We start from the raw sequence: 20,409 nt of genomic DNA, 5'->3' as shown, positions 1-20,409 counted from the left end.
CAGTTAAGGTTTTGCACAAAGATCAAGTCCACTTCAAATTATCTGAATACATTTTTTATCCAAAGGCCTGTTCTAAACATAAAGGTTTATAACATCAAAGTTTATAACATTAAGGTTTATAACATTAAGGTTTAAAATAGGATGCTACTTGTTCCTCGTGTTGGATTCAGAGCTCAAGCTCATTATGTGGAAACACGAGCCAACAAAATAAGTCATCCGAGGTTTTTGGCAGTAGCCAGAGGATGATGGGGTGAAGATACAGAGATTATGACCTCCAGATTATAACGGGAGCCAATAAAAGATTAAAAATATGTATGAATGAGTGGAAATGTCTCAACTTCACTCCATTTGCAGCACAAACATTGTGAAGAGTGAGGATTGAATCAGTTTGCAGGAAGGAAACAGAGGGGAGGAAATCTAACAGGACCTGGAGTCTGATTGTTATCACACACACACACACGCACACACACACACAGACACACACACACACACACACTCTCAACCAGGAAGCAGACACACTGACACCGGTCCACACAAGCCTTTAGGACCCGCTGGATCCATTAAGTGCTGCACAAACTCTTCTCTACAACCTTTAAGTGTCACTGTTCCTGCACACAGATGAGAACATTTGCACTATTTCAAATAAACAATACAGTATTTTAACAGTATGATAATAATATATGCATTTCTCATACGATATCCAACATTTTCTGATGGTTCGGATCATTTTTTTTGCGGCAGAATTGAACCCAGACTCCTGTTTAAAAATCCAGGAAATAAGCCTCACCTGAAATCCACCAGCGAGTCTCATCCTCCGGGCCGGTTAATCCAACAAGGGCTTCATTTGCCGTTTAAAGGGCAGAAACATCACCATTTCAACCAAGGAGAAAAACGTTTTTCAATCTAAAGCCATTAAAAAAAAATTAAGTCAAACTACAAGTTGCATCCAGAGATAATCACATAATCTCGTGCCCTCGCTGTCGGCGGGTGACACGAGCTCCGTCCCTCTGAGTCCAATCCAAGGAGAGCTGTGCGTCGCGGGCGGCGTGCGCAAAGTGTCCCGGTCTTTATCCGCATTAGCTGGAATTACAGCGCGTCCAGCAGGGAGGTAGCGGAGGGTAAAGCTAACCCACCTCCGCTCACTCTGCACACCGACTGGACCGTGAGAGAGGAGGGCGGGGCCTTGAATCCAGCCTCCTCATATAGGATACATCATTTATGAAATATGGTATTTAAAAGAAAGCGGCAGGGAGTTAAATATGTAAAAAAAAAAGTGTTTGTTGATTGATGAATCATTCAGTGCAGATCATACTTTACCTTTCATTTGTCAATTATGAATAAATGGCGGTAGTTCCTGTCTTTTTTTGTGATAAATACCAAAATAAAAGCATGCAACTTGTTTTATTTGTCAAAAAAAACGGTTTGAAGCATCTTTCAGTCTGAATCTAAATGTATTTTAAGACCCTTCTGACATTGAGCGTGGCGTTGAAGCGAGTGCCTGAGCAATGTGCAGGAAGACCGACTGACCCAGATTAACACACTGTAATCCGCAGATTAACCTATCAGGATCTGTGACCACTTGTGTTTATTCTGGCTGTAGAGTGGTTTTCCATTCCGCCACCGCGGCTATCTTTAGGGGAAAATAAAAAAAACAACATTTAACTCGGGACAAAAACTAAAAAATTAAACTTTTAAAAATTGCCGTGGCTCTCGAATACAAACAAAGCTGAGCCGGAACATTGTGTTGAAATACTTTATTCATATGCGACAGTGTCTTTAAATAAAGGAATCGCTCGGAGGACACTCACATTTCTGCAGCACCGTCCATCCGAGACGCGTTGAGGAGGTCGAGGCGCACTGAAAACAGCCGAGTCGGCAGATTCCTTCAGCCACGGCGCTCCTCTGCGTAGACGCACGCTGGACGCCGGCTGAACTGCTCCGGTCAAATATTTAAGGCTGCAGCTACTTTTTGCAGAGTCATTTCAAAAAATTTGTCTTTAACTCGCTCGTTAAAATGAAATTGATGCGTCCAACCCGACAGTCTCTCGTCATTCCAAACAGCTGGAAACCTGCAGGTCCCAGCAGCGCTCACTGCGGAGTCCCTCCCCCCCCCAGCGGCTCTACGTGGCCTCCTGGGCTTTGGGCACTCCCTCCGAGCCGTCGCCGTCGCTCTTCTGTTTGACGTACTGCTGCAGGAGCGCCGACAGGTGGGCCGGGTGGCGCCGCAGCAAGGAGGACGTGTGCGAGGTGAGCATCGTCAGCCCGCTCACCAGCTCGCCCTGGACGACAGACACGGACGGCAGCTTGGAGTAGTTCACCAGGGCCTGCGCGCTCAGCAGCTTGTCGTCGATGCAGGCTCCTGTTGACGGGGAGCGATGCAGGGAATGAAACCAGAACCAGGTGTAGTGGACCTGTTTAGCGTCCTCTAATGGATCGAGTCAACGAGTTAAACCACCGACTGGTCGTATTCTTTTAATTAGTAACTTCTCATTATTGATAATAATTAGGACATGAGCTTACCGAGGAGCGTCATCTGCTGGTTGGCTCGCAGCGTCGTCAGCATCTCCTTCACTTTGGGCTCTTTGCTGACGAACAGAACCGTCGGGCCGATGAACAGAGGAGTCATGTTGGAGTGGAAGCCGTCTTTCAGGAACGACCGAACCACCTGGGGAAGAAAAACAACAACAAAAACGGTTTGCAGAATTTTCTTATCAACTTTGATTTGTTATTCTCTCTGAGGAGGAGGCTGACGGTCAACTCGTCGTTAGACTCAACAAGCTTGGTGCAGTTTTTTTAAATTATAAATATATATATCATTATTTTCAGCGTTACCTGGTTGGAGAAGAACTTGACAGTAATGCCATGTCGATAAAGCCTGTGCCTGAGAACCATCATGTCTTCAGCGCTGCTGGAGTTGTTCTGGACCACAGCGATCATCTTGGAGTCCTGGAACACCGTCTGCAGCTTCCTCTTCATGATCAACATGAGAGGACTATCCTAGGGACAGAGGAGAGTGTCACTGAAACAGACGGCTGGTTATCACGGTGATGATTTAAATTTAAATTCTTCTATATTAATGCTGAGTATTTGCATCCATAGCAAAACAACTTATTTTACGTTGTGTGACACCATCGTTTGAGGAATGAAAGCTGTTTTTTAGGGTGGGGTTTTACAAGAAGCAAAACTTGCAAGCTGTACAAGAACTCTGTCTACACTAGAGCCTGTCTGATAAATAAAAATATATATTCATAATAATAATAAACATTTTCTCTGATGTGCTGCAGACACATGTCCGCCAGTGCCACAAAAGTATTAATATGCAACTTCTCTGTTTGCGACTGACTTTCTTAAGTCATTTAAAGACGTTACATTCTTAAACTTCTCCTCCTTTTAAATCTGCTGCAGTTTATTTCATTTTTATTAACAGAAATTTCCTCTGAGGCCTCCATATCCTGTCCATGGATTTCCTCGACGTCAGACTCATGTCATGGTTTAATGCACTGTGCATGCAGACGGAACCCATTTTATTTATCATATTCTATTTAATGGGAGGCTGGTTAATATTCTAAATGCATTGCATGGATACAATACCTTCAACTTTGTCATAAGACAATAATATATACGTTATAGTGTGTTATGTCTGCAGGCTTTGGGCCACATAACATGCAGCTCTGCACGTTAATAAACAAATAACCGCAGTGGTGAGTTACCTCCTGGACTCGTTGTCTTTGGCTCGGATAGGCTCCTCGAGGGACGACCCGGACCGGAGGGATGTACTCCGTGACAGCCATGAGCTTCTGCTTGAGGATGTGCATCGGCCTCCGGTGGCGCGTCACGGCCTTGGAGCCGTGTCGAACCGTCTGAATGAGGGGAAGCCATCCTGGAAGAGACAACAAGTCTGTTAAACCGCGTTAAACTGACGCCGACGGACATTTCTAGCTTCAGGTAGTTTATTAAAATAACGAACAGCTAAGTATTAACTAGATGGAGACAGTTCGTTACAGCTAGAAATGCGGGTTTGACTCAACGTTACCCTGTTTCGGTAGTAATTTTACGAACAAGGTCGCCGCCATCTTGAACAGGAAGTGACGACGGAACGAATGCAGCGTTTACTTCCGTGTCGGACAAAAGAGAATCGAAATACGGAATAGCGTTCTGTAGCCGGTGTTGAAGGAAGTAAAAATACTAATACCGCACTAATAATATTTTATTTTGTATGTTACTTCAGTGAGTGTAATTAGGAACATGTACTCATAGTATTAAGAGTATAATTCATAAACTGTTGGGTAGTTTAATGAATAACAACTCTAAATGATAATTATAAAACAATATATGACCAAACCTTATGTTTTATAAATCATGATATGTTTTGTAAATATATTTGTGAAGTAGCCAAAGCTGTCAGCCAAATACAAGTACAATTTATTTCCCTTCTGAGATGAAGTGGAGTAGAAGCCTCAAATAACAGACGGGACCTGAACGCAGCATCTCGTACGCGTTTAATATTCGATATCATCGCTTCTCTGATTTTTAAATCTTAATCACACTTTCTGTTCATATAATCACACATGTATTCACAACCAAAGCTTGCGTGCAAAAAACATATACTTAAAAAAAAACGATGTTATATTGAATTTTTTTTATTACAAAACCATTTTACGTAAGGCAGTATGCGCGCTTACGTCATCATCGTCAGTGTGACAAGCATGAGGCGCACACTCAGTGTGAAGTTGTTGGGTCTGATCAGTGTATTTGGAAGAAATCCGCCGTCACGTGTCTCGTTTGTGCCAATTTTCTGCAGGAAATCGTCGAGTGACCCAACAAACATGGACCTCAGTGACATGAGGAAGAAGTACAAGGGAGACGAGGAGGTGAGTGACGTCAGCTGCCTGCTGAAGTGTGATATACTGCAAGGTTATAATGATATATATAAAGGCAATATTAGGTGCACAAATACTGCTGTACGTTCTGGTGTTCTAACATTGTGTGTGATACAGCAGGAGTCTGTGTTTTCATGCTCTCCAGATGTTTCATGCTTTGACTTTTGACCTGTACAAGATATTTAAATAAAGCTGAATTAGACCACGTAAGTCATTTAAATACAGTGACACGGTTTATCTCAATAATTCAAGGTCTTTATGAGGTTTATGTCAGAATAGTAGTGTCTGTTTCCAGTGCCGGAGGAAGTATTCAAAACCTGAGTAAACAACGCTGTGAAAATACTCCACTACAAGTTAAAGTACTGCATTCAAAAACCTTAATATAGTATGCATTAATGTGTAAGTTGCATTTTAGCTCCTTTTTTTTTACAACTATCATCTGAGAAGAAACTAAAGCTGTCAGACTAATGTAGTACAAAGTACAATATACATCTGTGAGATGTAGTACAGTAACAAGTACAACATTTACCTCTGAGATGTAGTAAAATCAAAAGTAAAACATTTACCTCCTGAGATGTAGTACAGTAAAAAGTACAATATGTACATATGAGAGGTAGAGGAGTAAAAAGTACAATATTTGCCCTGTGGAAGTACCTGGACCGTGTACTCTGCTTCTGGCTGCATGTCTGTTGTTGGTGTTTTGTTGTTTAGTTATTTGGTTGCTGGTGTTTTTTCCCTCAGTGCTTCGAGGAGAGTCAGCTGGTCTCTCTGGACCCGATCCAGCAGTTCGGCGACTGGTTCAACGAGGCCTCCAAGTGCCCCGAGGTCGGGGAGGCCAACGCCATGTGCATCGCCACGGCAACCAAGTAGGGAAACGCTTAAATTATGAATGTAAACAGCGTTTCTGCTAAATGACGACGTCATCCCGTCTGTGCAGAGACGGACGTCCGTCGGCTCGTATGGTTCTGCTGAAAGGTTTCAGCACCGAGGGGTTCCGCTTCTTCTCCAACTACGAGAGCAGGAAGGGCTCTGAGCTGGTGAGAGTGTGTGTGTGTGTGTGTGCGTACGTGTGTGTGTGTGTGTGTGTGTGCGTTTGCGCGATTATAAGAGCATGTTGTGGTTTTACAGGAGAGCAATCCACACGCGTGTCTGGTCTTCTACTGGGAGCCGCTCAACAGACAGGTCGGCATATCCCACATTATCATTATTATTATATAATTATTATTATTATTATTATTATTATTATTATTATTATTATTATTATTATTATCTGTGCATGGTGGATGTTTACTCCTTCCTGGTTGTGTGTGCAGGTTCGCATCGAGGGCGTTGTGGAGCGAATCCCCTTCCAGAGCTCCTGTGAATACTTCCACTCGCGACCGAAGAGCAGCCAGATCGGAGCCGTGGTGAGCCGGCAGAGCACGCCTGTTCCTGACAGAGACGTAAGAACCAAAACTCTATATATATAAAAAACAATATATATATATATTTATAGATAACAATGAGTGGCTCAGATTTCACTCTGCGGTTTCTTTTCAGTATCTACGGCAGAAAAATGCAGAACTGGAGGAGAAGTACAAAGACACGGATGTGCCCATGCCCGACTACTGGTACGCATCACTGTTATTATTTATTATTTATTATTATTACTGAGGAGAGAGAATGCAGCTTTAACACATGAAGCATAGACTTCTATACAACCACAGGAGTCGCCCCCTGGTGGTCAGGAGAGAGAATGCAGCTTTAACACATGAAGCATAGACTTCTATACAACCACAGGAGTCGCCCCCTGGTGGTCAGGAGAGAGTTTATAATATATTTATCTCTATATATTTATGTTCTAACAGGGGCGGCTACATCGTCAAGCCGTCCCTCATCGAGTTCTGGCAGGGTCAGACCAACCGGCTCCACGACCGCATCGTCTTCACCAGGATGAAGGACGCCGCGGCGTCCGGCCCGGAGGAGTTCCTGCACCCTGCAGAGGGCGGCTGGGCGTACCAGCGACTGTCCCCGTGAGGAGAGCGCCGCCTGCAGGAGGAGGGGAGGATACACTAAAACCATCTGTATCTCACTGGGAGGAACCATCTGTACCTCACTGGGAGGAACCATCTGTACCTCATTGGGAGGAACCATCTGTACCTCACTGGGAGGAACCATCTGTACCTCATTGGGAGGAACCATCTGTATCTCACTGGGAGGAACCATCTGTGTCTCACTGGGAGGAACCATCTGTACCTCACTGGGAGGAACTATGTATCTCACTGGGAGGAACCATCTGTATCTCACTGGGAGGAACCATCTGCACCTCACTGGGAGGAACCATCTGTATCTCACTGGGAGGAACCATCTGCACCTCATTGGGAGGAACCATCTGTGTCTCACTGGGAGGAACCATCTGTGTCTCACTGGGAGGAACCATCTGTACCTCATTGGGAGGAACCATCTGTATCTCACTGGGAGGAACCATCTGCACCTCACTGGGAGGAACCATCTGTACCTCACTGGGAGGAACCATCTGTACCTCATTGGGAGGAACCATCTGTGTCTCACTGGGAGGAACCATCTGCACCTCACTGGGAGGAACCATCTGCACCTCACTGGGAGGAACTATGTATCTCACTGGGAGGAACTATGTATCTCACTGGGAGGAACCATCTGTATCTCACTGGGAGGAACCATCTGCACCTGGTCCTGTCAAGTAATGATTGTCTGTGTGTGTGTGTGTGTGTGTGTGTGTGTGTGTGTGTGTGTGTGTGTGTGTGTGTGTGTGTGTGTGTGTGTGTGTGTGTGTGTGTGTCTCATTTAAAAAGCACAATCTTGTCTTCACTTCTGCCATTAATGCAACTTTTTGTCCATTTTTCTATGTTGAAGATGATTTACTAGAACTATAGTGTGTAATGTTGTAAAAAAAAAAGACATTATGAGAGTTTCTTTTTAATTTTCTTGGAAGCTTATATTTATTTTTATAGGCATTGATTTGTTTAAACTCGGATAAATGCACCTTTACATTACTGATGTTGTGTCACAGTTGGAGGTGTTGAAACTATGGAGGACAAAAACCGCCAAAAGCCAGCAGCATCGCTCACTATGACTGTATCTGTGACTGCAGTAATGAACACATTTCATTATCATAAACCCATTTAATGACATTCAATAATGTTTTTATTCTATTTTTAGAAGCATATTTTTGTTTAATCAAAGAATTATTATGTAATTATTTTATTTTCTCGATGAATTAAACAGAAAACATAAATAATTCAAGTGTAACATTTGAAAATGTTTTGAACTACCGACTCCATTTTCCTCATCATTGTTACTAGATTACATACCAGGAACCTTCTTTTCATTGATCGGTATCTTTTCTAGAAGATTAGAGGGAACTAAAGGACCCGTAACTATCTGTGTTTCTAAATTAATAACTTGAATTTGTGATGAATTGAATGTAAAAGTCTTAATAAATCTTTTAACTTTGAGATCAGAAGAGACGGTTTGAGTCGTGCCGACTGTCGCGTGTACTCAGATATTGTCGTTTAGTGGTTTTGCTTTTATTTAATAAAGTTTAATTTGTAGCTGAGGATACGTGTGTGTGTTTCTGTGTGTGTGTGTGTGTGTCTGTGTGTGTGTGTGTGTGTGTGTGTGTGTGTCCAGCAGATGTCAGCAGCAACACAACGCATGCAAACATCAACAAAACAGAAAAACCTGAAGACTGAAGAGACATAAATCCAAAACTATGCTGATAAAACTATTTAATAGAATGTTTTGTTCATATTTATAATAAATTAAACTGTATGAATAGTTCATCCACAAAACATTTGTTGATGATGACATTTCCTGGCACATAAACCAATATTTTATCATTTCTGCAGTTTGTTTTATCCTAACATTAGAGAGATTAACATCTTATCTTAAACAATAAAATATTTGCATTATAATATTTTAATTTACTTTGAACACAAACAGAATTTTGGCAGTTTTAACTTTTCTTATTTACAGATTTATCATAAGATTTTGAATGGGCGCACACTGCAGAGTTTTAAAGTATTTAATTCATAAACTCTGTAAGGTTGCAAACTTATTTTAATATAAAATGTATTTTCTTTAACAAACGCTCTGAAACTCTGATTCTCTGGTTAAAAACATTTATTATTGTTTATAATCTTCTGTTGACGATGAAAGAAAAGCTTCGTCCAGCTGATTCGTGGATTCATCTTTAATGTTTATTACAAAATATGAAGCAGCACGGCGCATGCTCACTATCACCATGGCAACAACACCAGCACACAACACATTAATCATTAATCGTTCAAAAGTAGAGAATTATTCACAAAGTACTTTTTTTTATATTAACTCACCTTGTTACATTTATTAAAAACAACCTTTTTTCTTCTTTTCGGATTCTAGAAACGATTATATAAACACACATATATAAACATATATATATATATATATGTTTATATAATAATATAATTATATATATATGTATGATTATATATGTATATATATATAAATATAATTATATATATAATATATATATTATATATGTTTATATAATTGTTTCTAGAATTATAAAAGAAAAAAAGTGTTGTTTATATATATATATATGTATATATGTATATATATATATATATATATATATGTATATATATATATATGTATATATATATATATATATATATATATATATATATATATATATATATATATATATATATATATATATATATATACACATGTCATAATCATTTGCTTTGGTCATAAAAATGTAATATAAATGCACTTTGCTTTGGTTTTTCTTCTCGTGTATTCATTGTGCATCAGACATTACAGACAAATAGAAGGTTTCATTAACAATAAAAATAAAAAGTCAATTTACAATTACGTCACTGTTCATTCGTACGGATTTGTTTGCAGAGTTCAGCAGATAAACAAAGTGCGAGAAGGAGACGCGGCGTCCTCTGCACTTTGTCTCATGGTCCACTGATACCAGCTGTTTGTTGTCGGTGTCCACTGGTTACAGTATCGAGCTGGGTGTGGCTCCCAGTGTGTGTCTGTATCCTTCATCTAAGCTTCCTGTGTGTGTGTGTGTGTGTGTGTGTGTGTGTGTGTGTGTGCGTGTGTGTGTGTGCTATTTGTCCGTCTTCTGTTTGTGGTTCTCGTCGCTGAGGTTGTGCTCCCCGAACAGATCCGGGTTCTCCACCAGCGTCGCTCGGACCTTCTTCTTCTCCTTGAAGCGTCCGGAGTGGGACACTTTGACGTGGCGCCCCTTGGTGGCCGACTTGTCCACGATCTTCTCCAGCCGGGCGTTGAACTGGCTGTCGGCGTCGTCCGGAGTCGAGCCGCCGGTGCAGGCGTGCTCCTTGTTGCCCGTGTTGCTGCCGTACTCGGCGGGGATCTCGTACAGGACTTTGGTTTCGGACTTCTTCTTGCGGGAGAAGGTCAGCTTCCACCAGCTCGGGTCGGCCATGGCGGCCGGCGGAGACGGAGGACGAGCCTGAAGGGCACAGAGCACAGGCTGAGGCCCGAGGAGGACACACAACTTCATCTTCATGGACGACAACTGTTCTAACAGGAGCCAGTGAGCAAACCAGCACACATCCAATCATGGATGCTTTACTGAACGGGCATCCAAGCACCCCAACAACATGTCACGCAAAGATACACAACAACCAGGAGGAGACTCAAAACGACAAAAGAAACATAAAGCGACTACAAGGAGACACAAAACGACCACACAAAACTAACTACAAAAAGGCCAAACAACCAAAAAACAGATACAAAACAACTACATAGAGACAAAAAACAACTACAAGGAGACACAAAACAACTACAAGTTGACACAAAACAACTACAAGTTGACACAAAACAACTACAAGGAGACACAAAACAACTACAAGGAGACACAAAACAACTACAAGGAGACACAAAACAACTACAAGGAGACACAAAACAACTACAAGTAGACACAAAACAACTACAAAGAGAATTTGTAAAAGGGCCCAAAGCAACTACAAAGAGACACACAATGACTACAACAAGACACAAAACAACTACATAGAGACACAACACGATGACAACGAGATACAAAACAACTACAAAGAGACACACAATGAGACACAAAGCAACTACAAAGAGACCCAAAACAGCAACACAAAGAGGATGAACTACACAGTGTGTGTGTCTGGCTGCATGTAGGAGCGGGATCTTTGTATCGCCTGGTATTTGTTTTGTGTTTATTTTGGTCATTGTGTCTTTTTGTAGTTGCTTTGTGTCTCTATGTAGTCATTGTGTGTCTCATTGTGATTGTTGTGTGTTTCTATTGTTGCGTGTCTGTAAAGACACTCATAAAAAACGATAAATGTAAAATGAATGACGTATTCTATTCAAACGAATGGATCCTAAAACCAAAGTTGTGTTAAAGCACACTTTGTGTTGTTATTAAAGAGCAACACACTTCACCAGCTTCAGGCCTCAGAGTCACGAGGCTCCTCTTCATCACCTGTGAGCAGTGAAACATGACGACACCTGATGCTCTCAGCTGATGCATTAATGATCACCTGAAGAGTATCCTGTGTCTCCTCCATGAGATCTGATATGAAGTCAGTGAGGACAAAAGCCGACGGGAACGTTAACGCAAACCAGAGAAACTCCTGACGGTAACGTTGTGTGTTTGACGGATTATAAACCAGGAGAAACCAGACAAAACCAGGCCGTCGAGAGTCAAGTGTACATGGAATCCCAACGTATCCCAATTTGTCCTAATGTATCTTAATGTATCTTAATGTATCTCAATGTATCTGATTGTATCTTAATGTATCTTAATGTATCTTAATGTATCTCAATGTATCTCAATGTATCTCAATGTATCTTATTGTATCTTAATGTATCTCAATGTATCTCAATGTATCTCAATGTATCTTAATGTATCTTAATGTATCTCAATGTATTTTATTGTATCTTAATGTATCTTAATGTATCTCAATGTATATCAATGTATCTCAATTATCTTAATGTATCTTAATGTATCTCAATGTATCTTAATGTATCTCAATGTATCTTAGTGTATCTTAATGTATCTCAATGTATATCAATGTATCTCAATTATCTTAATGTATCTTAATGTATCTTAATGTATCTTAGTGTATCTTAATGTATCTTAATGTATCTTAATGTATCTCAATGTATCTTAATGTATCTTAATGTATCTCAATGTATCTTAATGTATCTTAATGTATCTTAATGTATCCCATCGTATCACTGTTTGTTGAATAAAGGCAACAAAAAGCCCAAAATGTGTAAATTAGCAAAGAAAGCACAACCATAAGCTTCTCTGTGTTTATATCAAAACCATAAATAGAGAAAACTAGTTTGTAATTTTAACTTGTACTTCGTTTAAGATCAAATCTTTTTCAAAGTGTCTTCTTTCCTTCGTTCTCTTGGTTGTAGAATTCTTTTTCATTTGAATTCGAGCTCATAAACCAAACTTTACGAGTTCTACGTGAGGCATGATTTCTCCTCTGCGAGGGCGGAGAGGAAGCAAAGCGCCACACTCGCCCTCATTTGGTGTGGTCATTTATATCCTGCAGCGCCTACGCAAATACACAAACACACACACACACACACACACAACCCCTGTGCAGAAACACTCGTCTTGCTCTTATCTGGACCCACGTGACGCTTTGCACCTGGCACCAACCAGTGGTACTAAAGTTCAGAAACGCCAGCAAACAATTGATTCAATGTTATTGATGTCGTGGAGTAACTTCACAACTGCAACATGGCGGTGCCGCTTCATCACACTCCTTGATTGACACTCGGGTCACATGGTGTTTCTGCAACATGGACGTGCTCAGTTATTTTTTTAAAGAAAAGACAGGTTCCTCTTAACGAGTGTTTACAGAACATTTCCATAGTATTGTTGACTTTACATGGAGCAGTTTCTGCAGAACAACGTGGGGATCGAGCGGCACGTTGCTCTTAAGTAAGAGGAGATAGCGTTCGGCTACAACGTGCCGCATATTTCCTTCAGCGTGTTTGACTTGGATGTGACCTTTGAGACAAAAAAAGTCCTGTTGACTTAAAGGAGGCCCTCCATAGTTCTTTTTTAATAAGTTACCATGTATTCAGTGATGTGTGGGGCGAGCCCGCTCAGGCAAAGCCTTCAGAGAGATCACAGCGGGAGGGGGAGGAGGGGAATGCGTTTTCGGAATCACTAACCAGGCGCAAAGCTTTTCAATGGCACAATGTCAGAGAGAGAGAGAGAGAGAGAGAGAGAGAGAGAGAGAGAGAGAGAGAGAGAGGAGCCTCCAAGGGCACCGAGGACTCGGCCGCCCTCATAATTGAGCTGCAGCTTCATTAGATTCTCGGGTTTCCTCCCGTGTGCCAGCGTCTCCGCTGACCCGAAACAGCAGAGTTGAATGAGTTGATGAAGAAGCCTCTGGGCCTTCTCTTCCTGGGGTTTATATCCACGCAAAATGTGTCCTTTTTTTAAAATATTATTTGCTTTGTAGGCTTTTGGAAGCCACAGAAAGCTCTAGGGATGTTTCTGGAAGTTCACGCGGTTATGATGTCAGCAACCCTGAAACGTTATTAAATGTGTGACTTGTAGCTTGTCGCGAGCTTGAATTAAGGGAGATCAGGTTAACAGCTCATCACACAAGCATGACATCCGTTTAAATAACTGTTTTATTGTCAGAGTTTGAATGTTTGTCTCCATTGTGTAAAGCTAAAGTGTTTTTTCCTCGTAATCTCAGTCATTTGTTCTATTAAATATCAGTGAAGAGTATTCAAAATGCCCGTTAGAATCTCCTGCAGGTCAACATGACGTCTTAAAATGTCATGTTTACAAACAAACAGTCCAAAACTCAAGAATATTAGGTAGACAGGTAGAAAAGCAGTGAATTCTCACATGAAAATTTGGATGCCATCAAATGTTTGGCATTTCTCAAGGAATCTGTACAAAATAAACCAGTTTGAAGTATTTCTGAATCTATTCTGAGAGAAATGAGCATCCTGTTGACCAACAAAACAGTTTCTGGAGCAACATGTTAGAGAAATTTAAAATAAATAGCTTTAAATTGTGTTTCTTACCTTGTGGAGGGCGAGCTGGCTGAAGGAGATTCTCTCAGAGGTGACGCTGTCCCGCCATGCTTACAAATATTCACCGTCGCTCTATATTTATTAATTTGTCTCCTTCTCCTCAGGTGACCATGCACAGGTGCAGCATCTCTCTCTCTCCCTCTCTCTCTCTCGCTCTCTCTGTCTCTGTTTCACCTCTGTCCTCCCCTCCGCTCTGCAGCACACACCCTCCTCAAACACACACACACCCTCACCTGAAGCCAGCTAAGTGCACCAGCCAGTAAATGTTGCAACCGTGTGATTTAGCGAGGCCGTTCCAGTGCACGTCCAGATCACTGACAGCCGGGGTAATGTGAACGAGAGGTGAGCGGCTCTCCAACTGCAAATAAACTCCTGTTATCAGTCTCGCTTTAAAACACAGTCTGGCCTTAATGTGGAATTTGGACGCAGAATAAAGTCATCTTTGTGTCTGACCTTTTTTTCCCTTCTTTCTTAATTGCTTTAAGCTGGAGACAGAAAGAGATGTAAAGGCTCTAAAGATAAAGGTAATGAAAGAGGTGAATGCCCCTGGTGTTTTGCATGAGTTGCGTAGATGGCAGACGGTGAATGGACGCTTACTTTGCAAGTTTGGTTTAAATTCAAATGACCTGAAATTAGGTCGTATGAGAGGCACGGCTGAGGCTGCAGGCAGGGATTTAAAGTGCTGGAGACATTTTTATTTCTGTAAGCTCACTGCTTTCCAAAGAAATGTAGTAGAGTACATTATTTCTTTGGTTTTCATCTAAGATAATATGTGTTTATGATGCATAGACAATATCATTTTTGATTAACTTATAATAATTCTGCATAATGATACTTTTGGTACTATTTTGATTCTAATATTTTTGTTACTTTTATTTAAGTGAAGTATTAAATACAGGAAATAAACTTTTTTAAATGCAATATTCAATATCACCACTGCATACATTGAAAACATGCATACTAAAATTGTTCAAACTAGCTCCAACTTTACAGCTGAAACAGATAGTATAATTGTACACACATCATTTAATAATATAATATATAATAAAACATCATATCACACCCTTTTTCTAAAGAAAAATGACTTTTACATAAATAGGATTTTCTACACAAGACTTTCACAGGATATATTTTTGTAAAAGTACATTTTAACTTGAGTAAAGGATCCAAGTAATTCTTCCTACACATATATAAATAATACTTTACCTTAAAAAACGAATAATTCTCATTCTCAGTTAAAGTTATTCCATTGATGTTGATGTCTGTAAATGTGGGACGCTACTTTGACACAAAAAAAAATTCCCATTGGGGATTAATAAAGTATCTATCTATGTATCTTAAAGCACGACATTGCCCTCTGTCGGCGGAGTGCAACTCTGCAACAAACCCGGAAGTAGAACAACCAATCAGAGACCGGCACCAGCATAGTGCCACCTGATTGGTCCGAGCTACCACGGAGTTAACGTCCCGTCCTGCTATTGGCTCTCCTTCTCCTAACGTGTCAGTGGAGTCCGGATGGTGAATAATAATAACTCTGCATTTAAAAACTTGTCAAATATCAATATAATGAAGCCGTAACATCGCGGCCGAGCTTTGGTTGTCACAAAAGGAGGAGAAACAATGGAGGTAAGAGGAAATAAATTCTCTGACGCGGTTTTTAAACGTCTGCTGGCTCACAAACAATCAAAGTCCAGCGAGCTGAAACATACGCAAGCTTATTAAATATAGTTTTAATTCAAATAGTCCTTTCTGATTACCGTGGAGCTGTGTAACGTTGCGTGAGTGCAGTGTGATGTCCCCGTGCAAGATACAGCTACACACGTTTATATTTTTAAGATAAAAATGTCTAATGTTTTGACTGTTTTCTCTCTTCAGCAGAATATTCAAAGTCTTCCCATCGACATTCAGACCAGCAAACTTTTAGGTGAGACAATTGCACAAAACGTTTTGCTTAATTCCACCTGTTAAAAGTACAATATGTACCTCTGAGATATGTAGTACAGTAAAAAAGTACAATATGTACTTCTGAGATAGTTGTAGAAAATAGAAACACTCAAGTACAAGTACCTTGAATTTGTACTTGAGTACATGTACTTTATACCTCTGCTGATACCTAAATAAGTACTTTGATGTGAAGTACTTGTACGACAGCCACAGACGTCTCTGACGTTGAGTCCTCGTGTCCACAGACTGGCTGCTGGACCGACGCCACTGCAACCTGAAATGGCAAAGTGCAGTGAAGGAGATCAGGGAGAAGATCAACGCTGCCATCCAGGACATGCCGGAGAACGAGGAGATCAAGCAGCTCCTCTCCGGCTCCTGTAGGTCCAACATATACATTTATATGTATATATTCTGTATATATATCCCCACATTGTGCCTCTCCTCAGCATACTTCCTGTGTAGAAACTGTTCATGTCTGTCCTGCACCTCGTCCTCTGCTTGAGTGCTTATCCATGATCATTCTTTGTTTTCTCATTGAAAGACATTCACTACTTCCACTGCTTGAGGATCGTGGAGATACTGAAGGGAACCGAGGCGTCCTCCAAGAACATCTTCGGCAGGTATTCGTCTCAGAGGATGAAGGTGAGCGGGTTCAAAGCGAGCTGCGAATGTCCGGCAGCATTTCTAAAATGCTATTTCTTTATGTCTAAAACGACTCCAGTTATCCTGAACTTTGAAGATTTAAGTTCCTGTTTTTTCTTGTCGCAGGACTGGCAGGAGATCGTGTCCCTTTATGAGACAGATAATGTGTATTTGGGTAAGTGTGATGCCTCGTACTCACTGTGCGATCCTCGGGGTCGGAAGGTGATCTGCATCTTTATTACGAGTAGTAAGAGAACAGCATGCGGTTCTAGAAACTAAATAAGTGCATGCATAGACATAAACACGAGTCTCTTTGTGTGTTTGTGTGTGTGTGTGCAGCGGAGGTGGCCAGCTTGCTGAGTCGCAACGTGAGCTACGAGGGCCCGGCCCTGAGGAAGCAGCTGGCTAAAGCCCAGCAGCTGCAGCAGGAGCTGAGCAGGCGGGAGGTGGAGTGCCAGAGCTCCGCCGCAGACCTGAGGGAGCGCTACTACGCCGCCTGCAAGCAGTACGGCATCACGGTAAACACGCGGTCACCGACGCACAAACGCAGACCACCTGACTCTCTGCGGGCGGCATCGCTTCACGCTGTCGCTCTATGTCCCGCCCCTCAGGGAGAAAATGTGTCCCGTGAGCTCCAGGCTCTGGTCAAAGACCTGCCGGCGGTTCTGGAGGAAGTCGGCAAAGACGCAGCGAAGCTAGAGAAGCAAATCCAACTTTACTCTGCGTTCACAAAGTTTGTGTGTGACTGGTGAGTGCAAAGCATCGCGTACCTCACAATGAATCCTCGTTATCATAAACGTTGCATAACCTTATGGGTCCTGTGCCGTTGTCCGTAGGTCTGAACCGGTCCTGCTCATGCTGACGTTCAGCCAGAAGAGAGGGAACGCGACGTTCTACGAGTGGAGAACGGGGAAAGAACCTGCGATCATCGAGAGGCCGGCCGCGATGGAAGCTCCTCCTGAGGCGCTCACTGACGACGCGGTTGGTCTCACTGACTGAAATATATATAAAGTATTACTCAGGGTCATAGCATAGAAATGTTCTTCTTAAATCCATCTTTTGTTGTTCTTGTTTTTTGAAACTCAAGCTCTCGTAGGAGCTCTGTGCTGCTGCGACTCAACAACAAAAACCACAATAGGTGAAATGAATCCACCAATGTTTAAATCCTCCTCTCCCGCGTCGCGTCTCGCTTTAGATCGACTGGGGCGACTTCGGCAGCGGCGCCGACGCTCAGGGCGTAAATTCTGCCATCACGGTTGAGGACGGGATCGACTGGGGCATCAGTCTGGAGCCGAGCTCTGAGGTGAGACACCTGAACATCGCTAAAAGGAATGAATAAACAATATGCAAATAAATAGAAAAGAAATACTAGCAAAAAATGTATGTATTGATTCGTAGTTTATAAACAGTATTCATCAATATCCAACAAGCCCATGAAGTTTGCTCAAAAAAACATTATAAATATAGTTCAAATAGTTTTATAATGAATGTATTAGCAAAAAGTAATAAATAAATTAACCAAAGTTGTTTGCAAACTGACCTGAAGGTTTACAGTTCAACACCGGCATAAATGTTGTAAAACTATCAGAGTTACAGAGTTAAAGATAAACATTTGGATCATTTTTTGGGGGAAGGTCTGCTCTGACATCTGTGCTCTCTGCCGCCCTCCGCAGGACGCTGGTGGTATTGACTGGGGAGACAGTGAAGCGGCTCCCATAGAAATTGAAATCGTGGACGCGGGCGCAGACTGTGTGTACTTTTTATTTTCTCTTTCGTGCACAACTTCTCACCAGCTCAGCTGTTGACGTTTCTGTTTGCTAAAGACTTGTTTCTTCTCTCAGGTCCTGAGGGGGTGGCGAGAGGCGAGGACGCTTTATCCGTGCTGGAGAACTCGCAGTCACGCGGCCAGTTCATCGACGAGCTAATGGAGGTAAACGAGGCTGTGCATCCACTCGATCTGTGTTTTTACTAGTGCGTTCTCTCTCTCCTGACCACCAGGGGGCGACTCCTCTGGTTGTATAGAAGTCTATGCTTCATGTGTTAAAGTTTACTGTAAACAAAGAGTGTGTGTTTATCCTAAACACGAGTATAAATCATAGTATTTGTTTTAAATGTATAAGGTAAGTTGCCACAGAAAAAGCAGACTAAATTGTGGGGATCTATTTTGGGATGGTAATTATCGGATTCGCCGCTGACGTGTGATGTTTCTCGTGTTGGTTCAGCTGGAAACGTTCCTGACGCAGCGCATCAGCGAGATGGGAGAGGAGGCCGACGTGGTGGCGATGAGCCAGTTCCAGATGGCCCCCTCCGTCATCCAAGCCCAGTCCCGCGAACACGTGCGGGAGATGCTGTCCGAGGTGCAGGACCTCCTGGGCCGCCTCACCTCCCTCCGGATGCAGCACCTGTTCATGATCCGGGCCTCGCCGGGGTACGCCGCCGCGCCTTCCCAAACCCTCGAACCCTCGCGCTGCCGCGTTCGTTCCCGCTGTTCTTTTCTCACGTGTGCAAAAAATGCGTCTGTGCAGGTACGTGGAACGCGTGTCGGAGGTGCTGAGGCAGAAGCTGAAGCAGGCGGACATCCTGCTCCTGAAAGGTGCCACGATGGTGGAGAAGAGGCAGGAAGCCCTGCAGGAGCAGTCCAGACTGGAGCCTCGCGTCGACCTGCTGGCGGGATGCACCCGGGAGCTCCAGAAGATGGTATTGGTTCATCATTTCAACTCATTTATGGTCACAGGGAGAGAAGTTTCCAGCTGCCTAGAAAGAAACAGGACACATTTATTATAAGATCATTTTTATATGTTGATGAACACTGAGAGTTATGGACCACACGTTGCACACAGGGCTCTGAAATTAATGTACATCTGAGTAATTTACATGTATTTTTGTGTTATTGCCAGTAATTCTGATCGTTTTGTTTTTGCAGATTGAAGCCGACATTTCGAAGCGGTACCTCCAGAGGCCCGTGAACCTGATGGGGGTTAATGTATAGCGGAAATCACAGACGTCACAATAAAAGTGGTATTTATGTGGAAGTCTCCTGTGTTCTTTACATTTTCTGGAGGAACACTGGGGAAGAAAAAAAGTGACATTTAAGAAGAATTTAAGTATGTATGCTCATATTTTTACGAATGTATCCAGTATATTATTGGTTAAACCTGTTTTTACTGCACAGGTCTGTTTGTTTTATTTTATTTTCACTTCATTGGGATGTGCATTATAACAGGAACCCAGGTGACGGAACCAAGATGTGCATTGCATTATTATTATTATTATTATTATTCATAAAACAAATAAAGGACCTGTATAATGAAATATACATATACAGTGTGTGTGTACATTAGGGATACTTATCCAGCTTAAGGCCTGATGAATCATATTTACACATTTCTTATTGTAAACAATGTAATACAAAAATTTAAAAACTAAGAATTTAAAATATGGGAAAGATTTAGAAAACGTACACTACTAAAATCGACCAAATAAAACTAGTTGATTAACGTCTCACAGTTTAACAACTGGCTTCAGTGGTGAGAGGCAAATAAGTACATAGACTCAAGTACTGTACTTGAGTACAAGTTTGAGGTACTTATATTTACATTTTTTGTTCATTTAGTGGTATACTTTTACACCACTACTTTTGCAAAGATTATTAATACAAAATGAATGTACTAATACATTATGGCATAGCACTAATGGTAAAGATGTCAACAATGCATACATCAGTTTAATTAGCTCCACATTTAGATCTAATATGATATATATATATATATATATATATATATATATATATATATATATATATATATATATATATATATATATATATATATATATATTGTACGATAAT

At 41.7% G+C, this 20,409-nt stretch overlaps 4 protein-coding genes across 4 annotated transcripts; 2 read left to right on the top strand and 2 right to left on the bottom strand.

The window, feature by feature from the left end:
• Positions 1-1,739: 1,739 nt before the first annotated feature.
• mrpl10 (mitochondrial ribosomal protein L10) lies at positions 1,740-4,079 on the bottom strand. The gene is made up of 5 exons (XM_068583618.1): positions 4,034-4,079; positions 3,711-3,880; positions 2,833-2,997; positions 2,521-2,665; positions 1,740-2,359 (listed from the first exon to the last, which is right to left on the bottom strand). The coding sequence occupies exons 1-5, from the start codon at positions 4,071-4,073 to the stop codon at positions 2,121-2,123; spliced, it is 759 nt and encodes a 252-aa protein (XP_068439719.1). The 5' UTR covers positions 4,074-4,079; the 3' UTR covers positions 1,740-2,120.
• A 591-nt stretch (positions 4,080-4,670) lies between these two features.
• Positions 4,671-8,454, top strand: pnpo (pyridoxamine 5'-phosphate oxidase). Its single transcript, XM_068583389.1, has 7 exons — positions 4,671-4,871; positions 5,622-5,746; positions 5,818-5,917; positions 6,009-6,062; positions 6,194-6,322; positions 6,420-6,490; positions 6,728-8,454. The coding sequence occupies exons 1-7, from the start codon at positions 4,671-4,673 to the stop codon at positions 6,894-6,896; spliced, it is 849 nt and encodes a 282-aa protein (XP_068439490.1). The 3' UTR covers positions 6,897-8,454.
• Positions 8,455-10,005: 1,551 nt separating this feature from the next.
• On the bottom strand, positions 10,006-14,007 carry prr15lb (proline rich 15 like b). The gene is made up of 2 exons (XM_068583852.1): positions 13,968-14,007; positions 10,006-10,371 (listed from the first exon to the last, which is right to left on the bottom strand). Exon 2 carries the CDS (start codon positions 10,342-10,344, stop codon positions 10,006-10,008), a length of 339 nt encoding a protein of 112 aa, XP_068439953.1. The 5' UTR covers positions 10,345-10,371; positions 13,968-14,007.
• Positions 14,008-15,476: 1,469 nt separating this feature from the next.
• Positions 15,477-20,289, top strand: cdk5rap3 (CDK5 regulatory subunit associated protein 3). The gene is made up of 14 exons (XM_068583331.1): positions 15,477-15,602; positions 15,852-15,900; positions 16,166-16,297; positions 16,462-16,562; positions 16,689-16,737; positions 16,902-17,080; positions 17,174-17,310; positions 17,399-17,543; positions 17,758-17,865; positions 18,236-18,311; positions 18,404-18,492; positions 18,785-18,990; positions 19,088-19,259; positions 19,486-20,289. The coding sequence occupies exons 1-14, from the start codon at positions 15,597-15,599 to the stop codon at positions 19,549-19,551; spliced, it is 1,515 nt and encodes a 504-aa protein (XP_068439432.1). The 5' UTR covers positions 15,477-15,596; the 3' UTR covers positions 19,552-20,289.
• The last annotated feature ends 120 nt before the right edge of the window (positions 20,290-20,409 follow it).

The sequence above is a fragment of the Clinocottus analis genome, unplaced genomic scaffold, assembly GCF_023055335.1.
Source record: "Clinocottus analis isolate CAN_PGR_092001 unplaced genomic scaffold, fCliAna1.0.p SCAF_19, whole genome shotgun sequence".
Taxonomy (NCBI): Eukaryota; Metazoa; Chordata; class Actinopteri; order Perciformes; family Cottidae; genus Clinocottus; species Clinocottus analis.
Note: the sequence above shows the minus strand (reverse complement) of the source record. Positions and strands in the feature narration are given on the sequence as shown.

Coding starts and splice junctions, on each gene's coding strand:
- cdk5rap3 (XM_068583331.1), top strand. Junction 17,311..17,398: donor ACAAAGTTTGTGTGTGACTG/GTGAGTGCAAAG, acceptor CGTTGTCCGTAG/GTCTGAACCGGTCCTGCTCA. Junction 17,544..17,757: donor AGGCGCTCACTGACGACGCG/GTTGGTCTCACT, acceptor GTCTCGCTTTAG/ATCGACTGGGGCGACTTCGG.
- prr15lb (XM_068583852.1), bottom strand. CDS start 10,344: ATGGCCGACCCGAGCTGGTGGAAGCTGACCTTCTCCCGCAAGAAGAAG.
- mrpl10 (XM_068583618.1), bottom strand. CDS start 4,073: ATGGCGGCGACCTTGTTCGTAAAATTACTACCGAAACAGG. Junction 3,881..4,033: donor AAAATTACTACCGAAACAGG/GTAACGTTGAGT, acceptor TGTCTCTTCCAG/GATGGCTTCCCCTCATTCAG. Junction 2,666..2,832: donor TCAAGTTCTTCTCCAACCAG/GTAACGCTGAAA, acceptor TTTCTTCCCCAG/GTGGTTCGGTCGTTCCTGAA.
- pnpo (XM_068583389.1), top strand. CDS start 4,671: ATGCGCGCTTACGTCATCATCGTCAGTGTGACAAGCATGAGGCGCACA. Junction 4,872..5,621: donor AGTACAAGGGAGACGAGGAG/GTGAGTGACGTC, acceptor TTTTTCCCTCAG/TGCTTCGAGGAGAGTCAGCT. Junction 6,323..6,419: donor CGCCTGTTCCTGACAGAGAC/GTAAGAACCAAA, acceptor GTTTCTTTTCAG/TATCTACGGCAGAAAAATGC.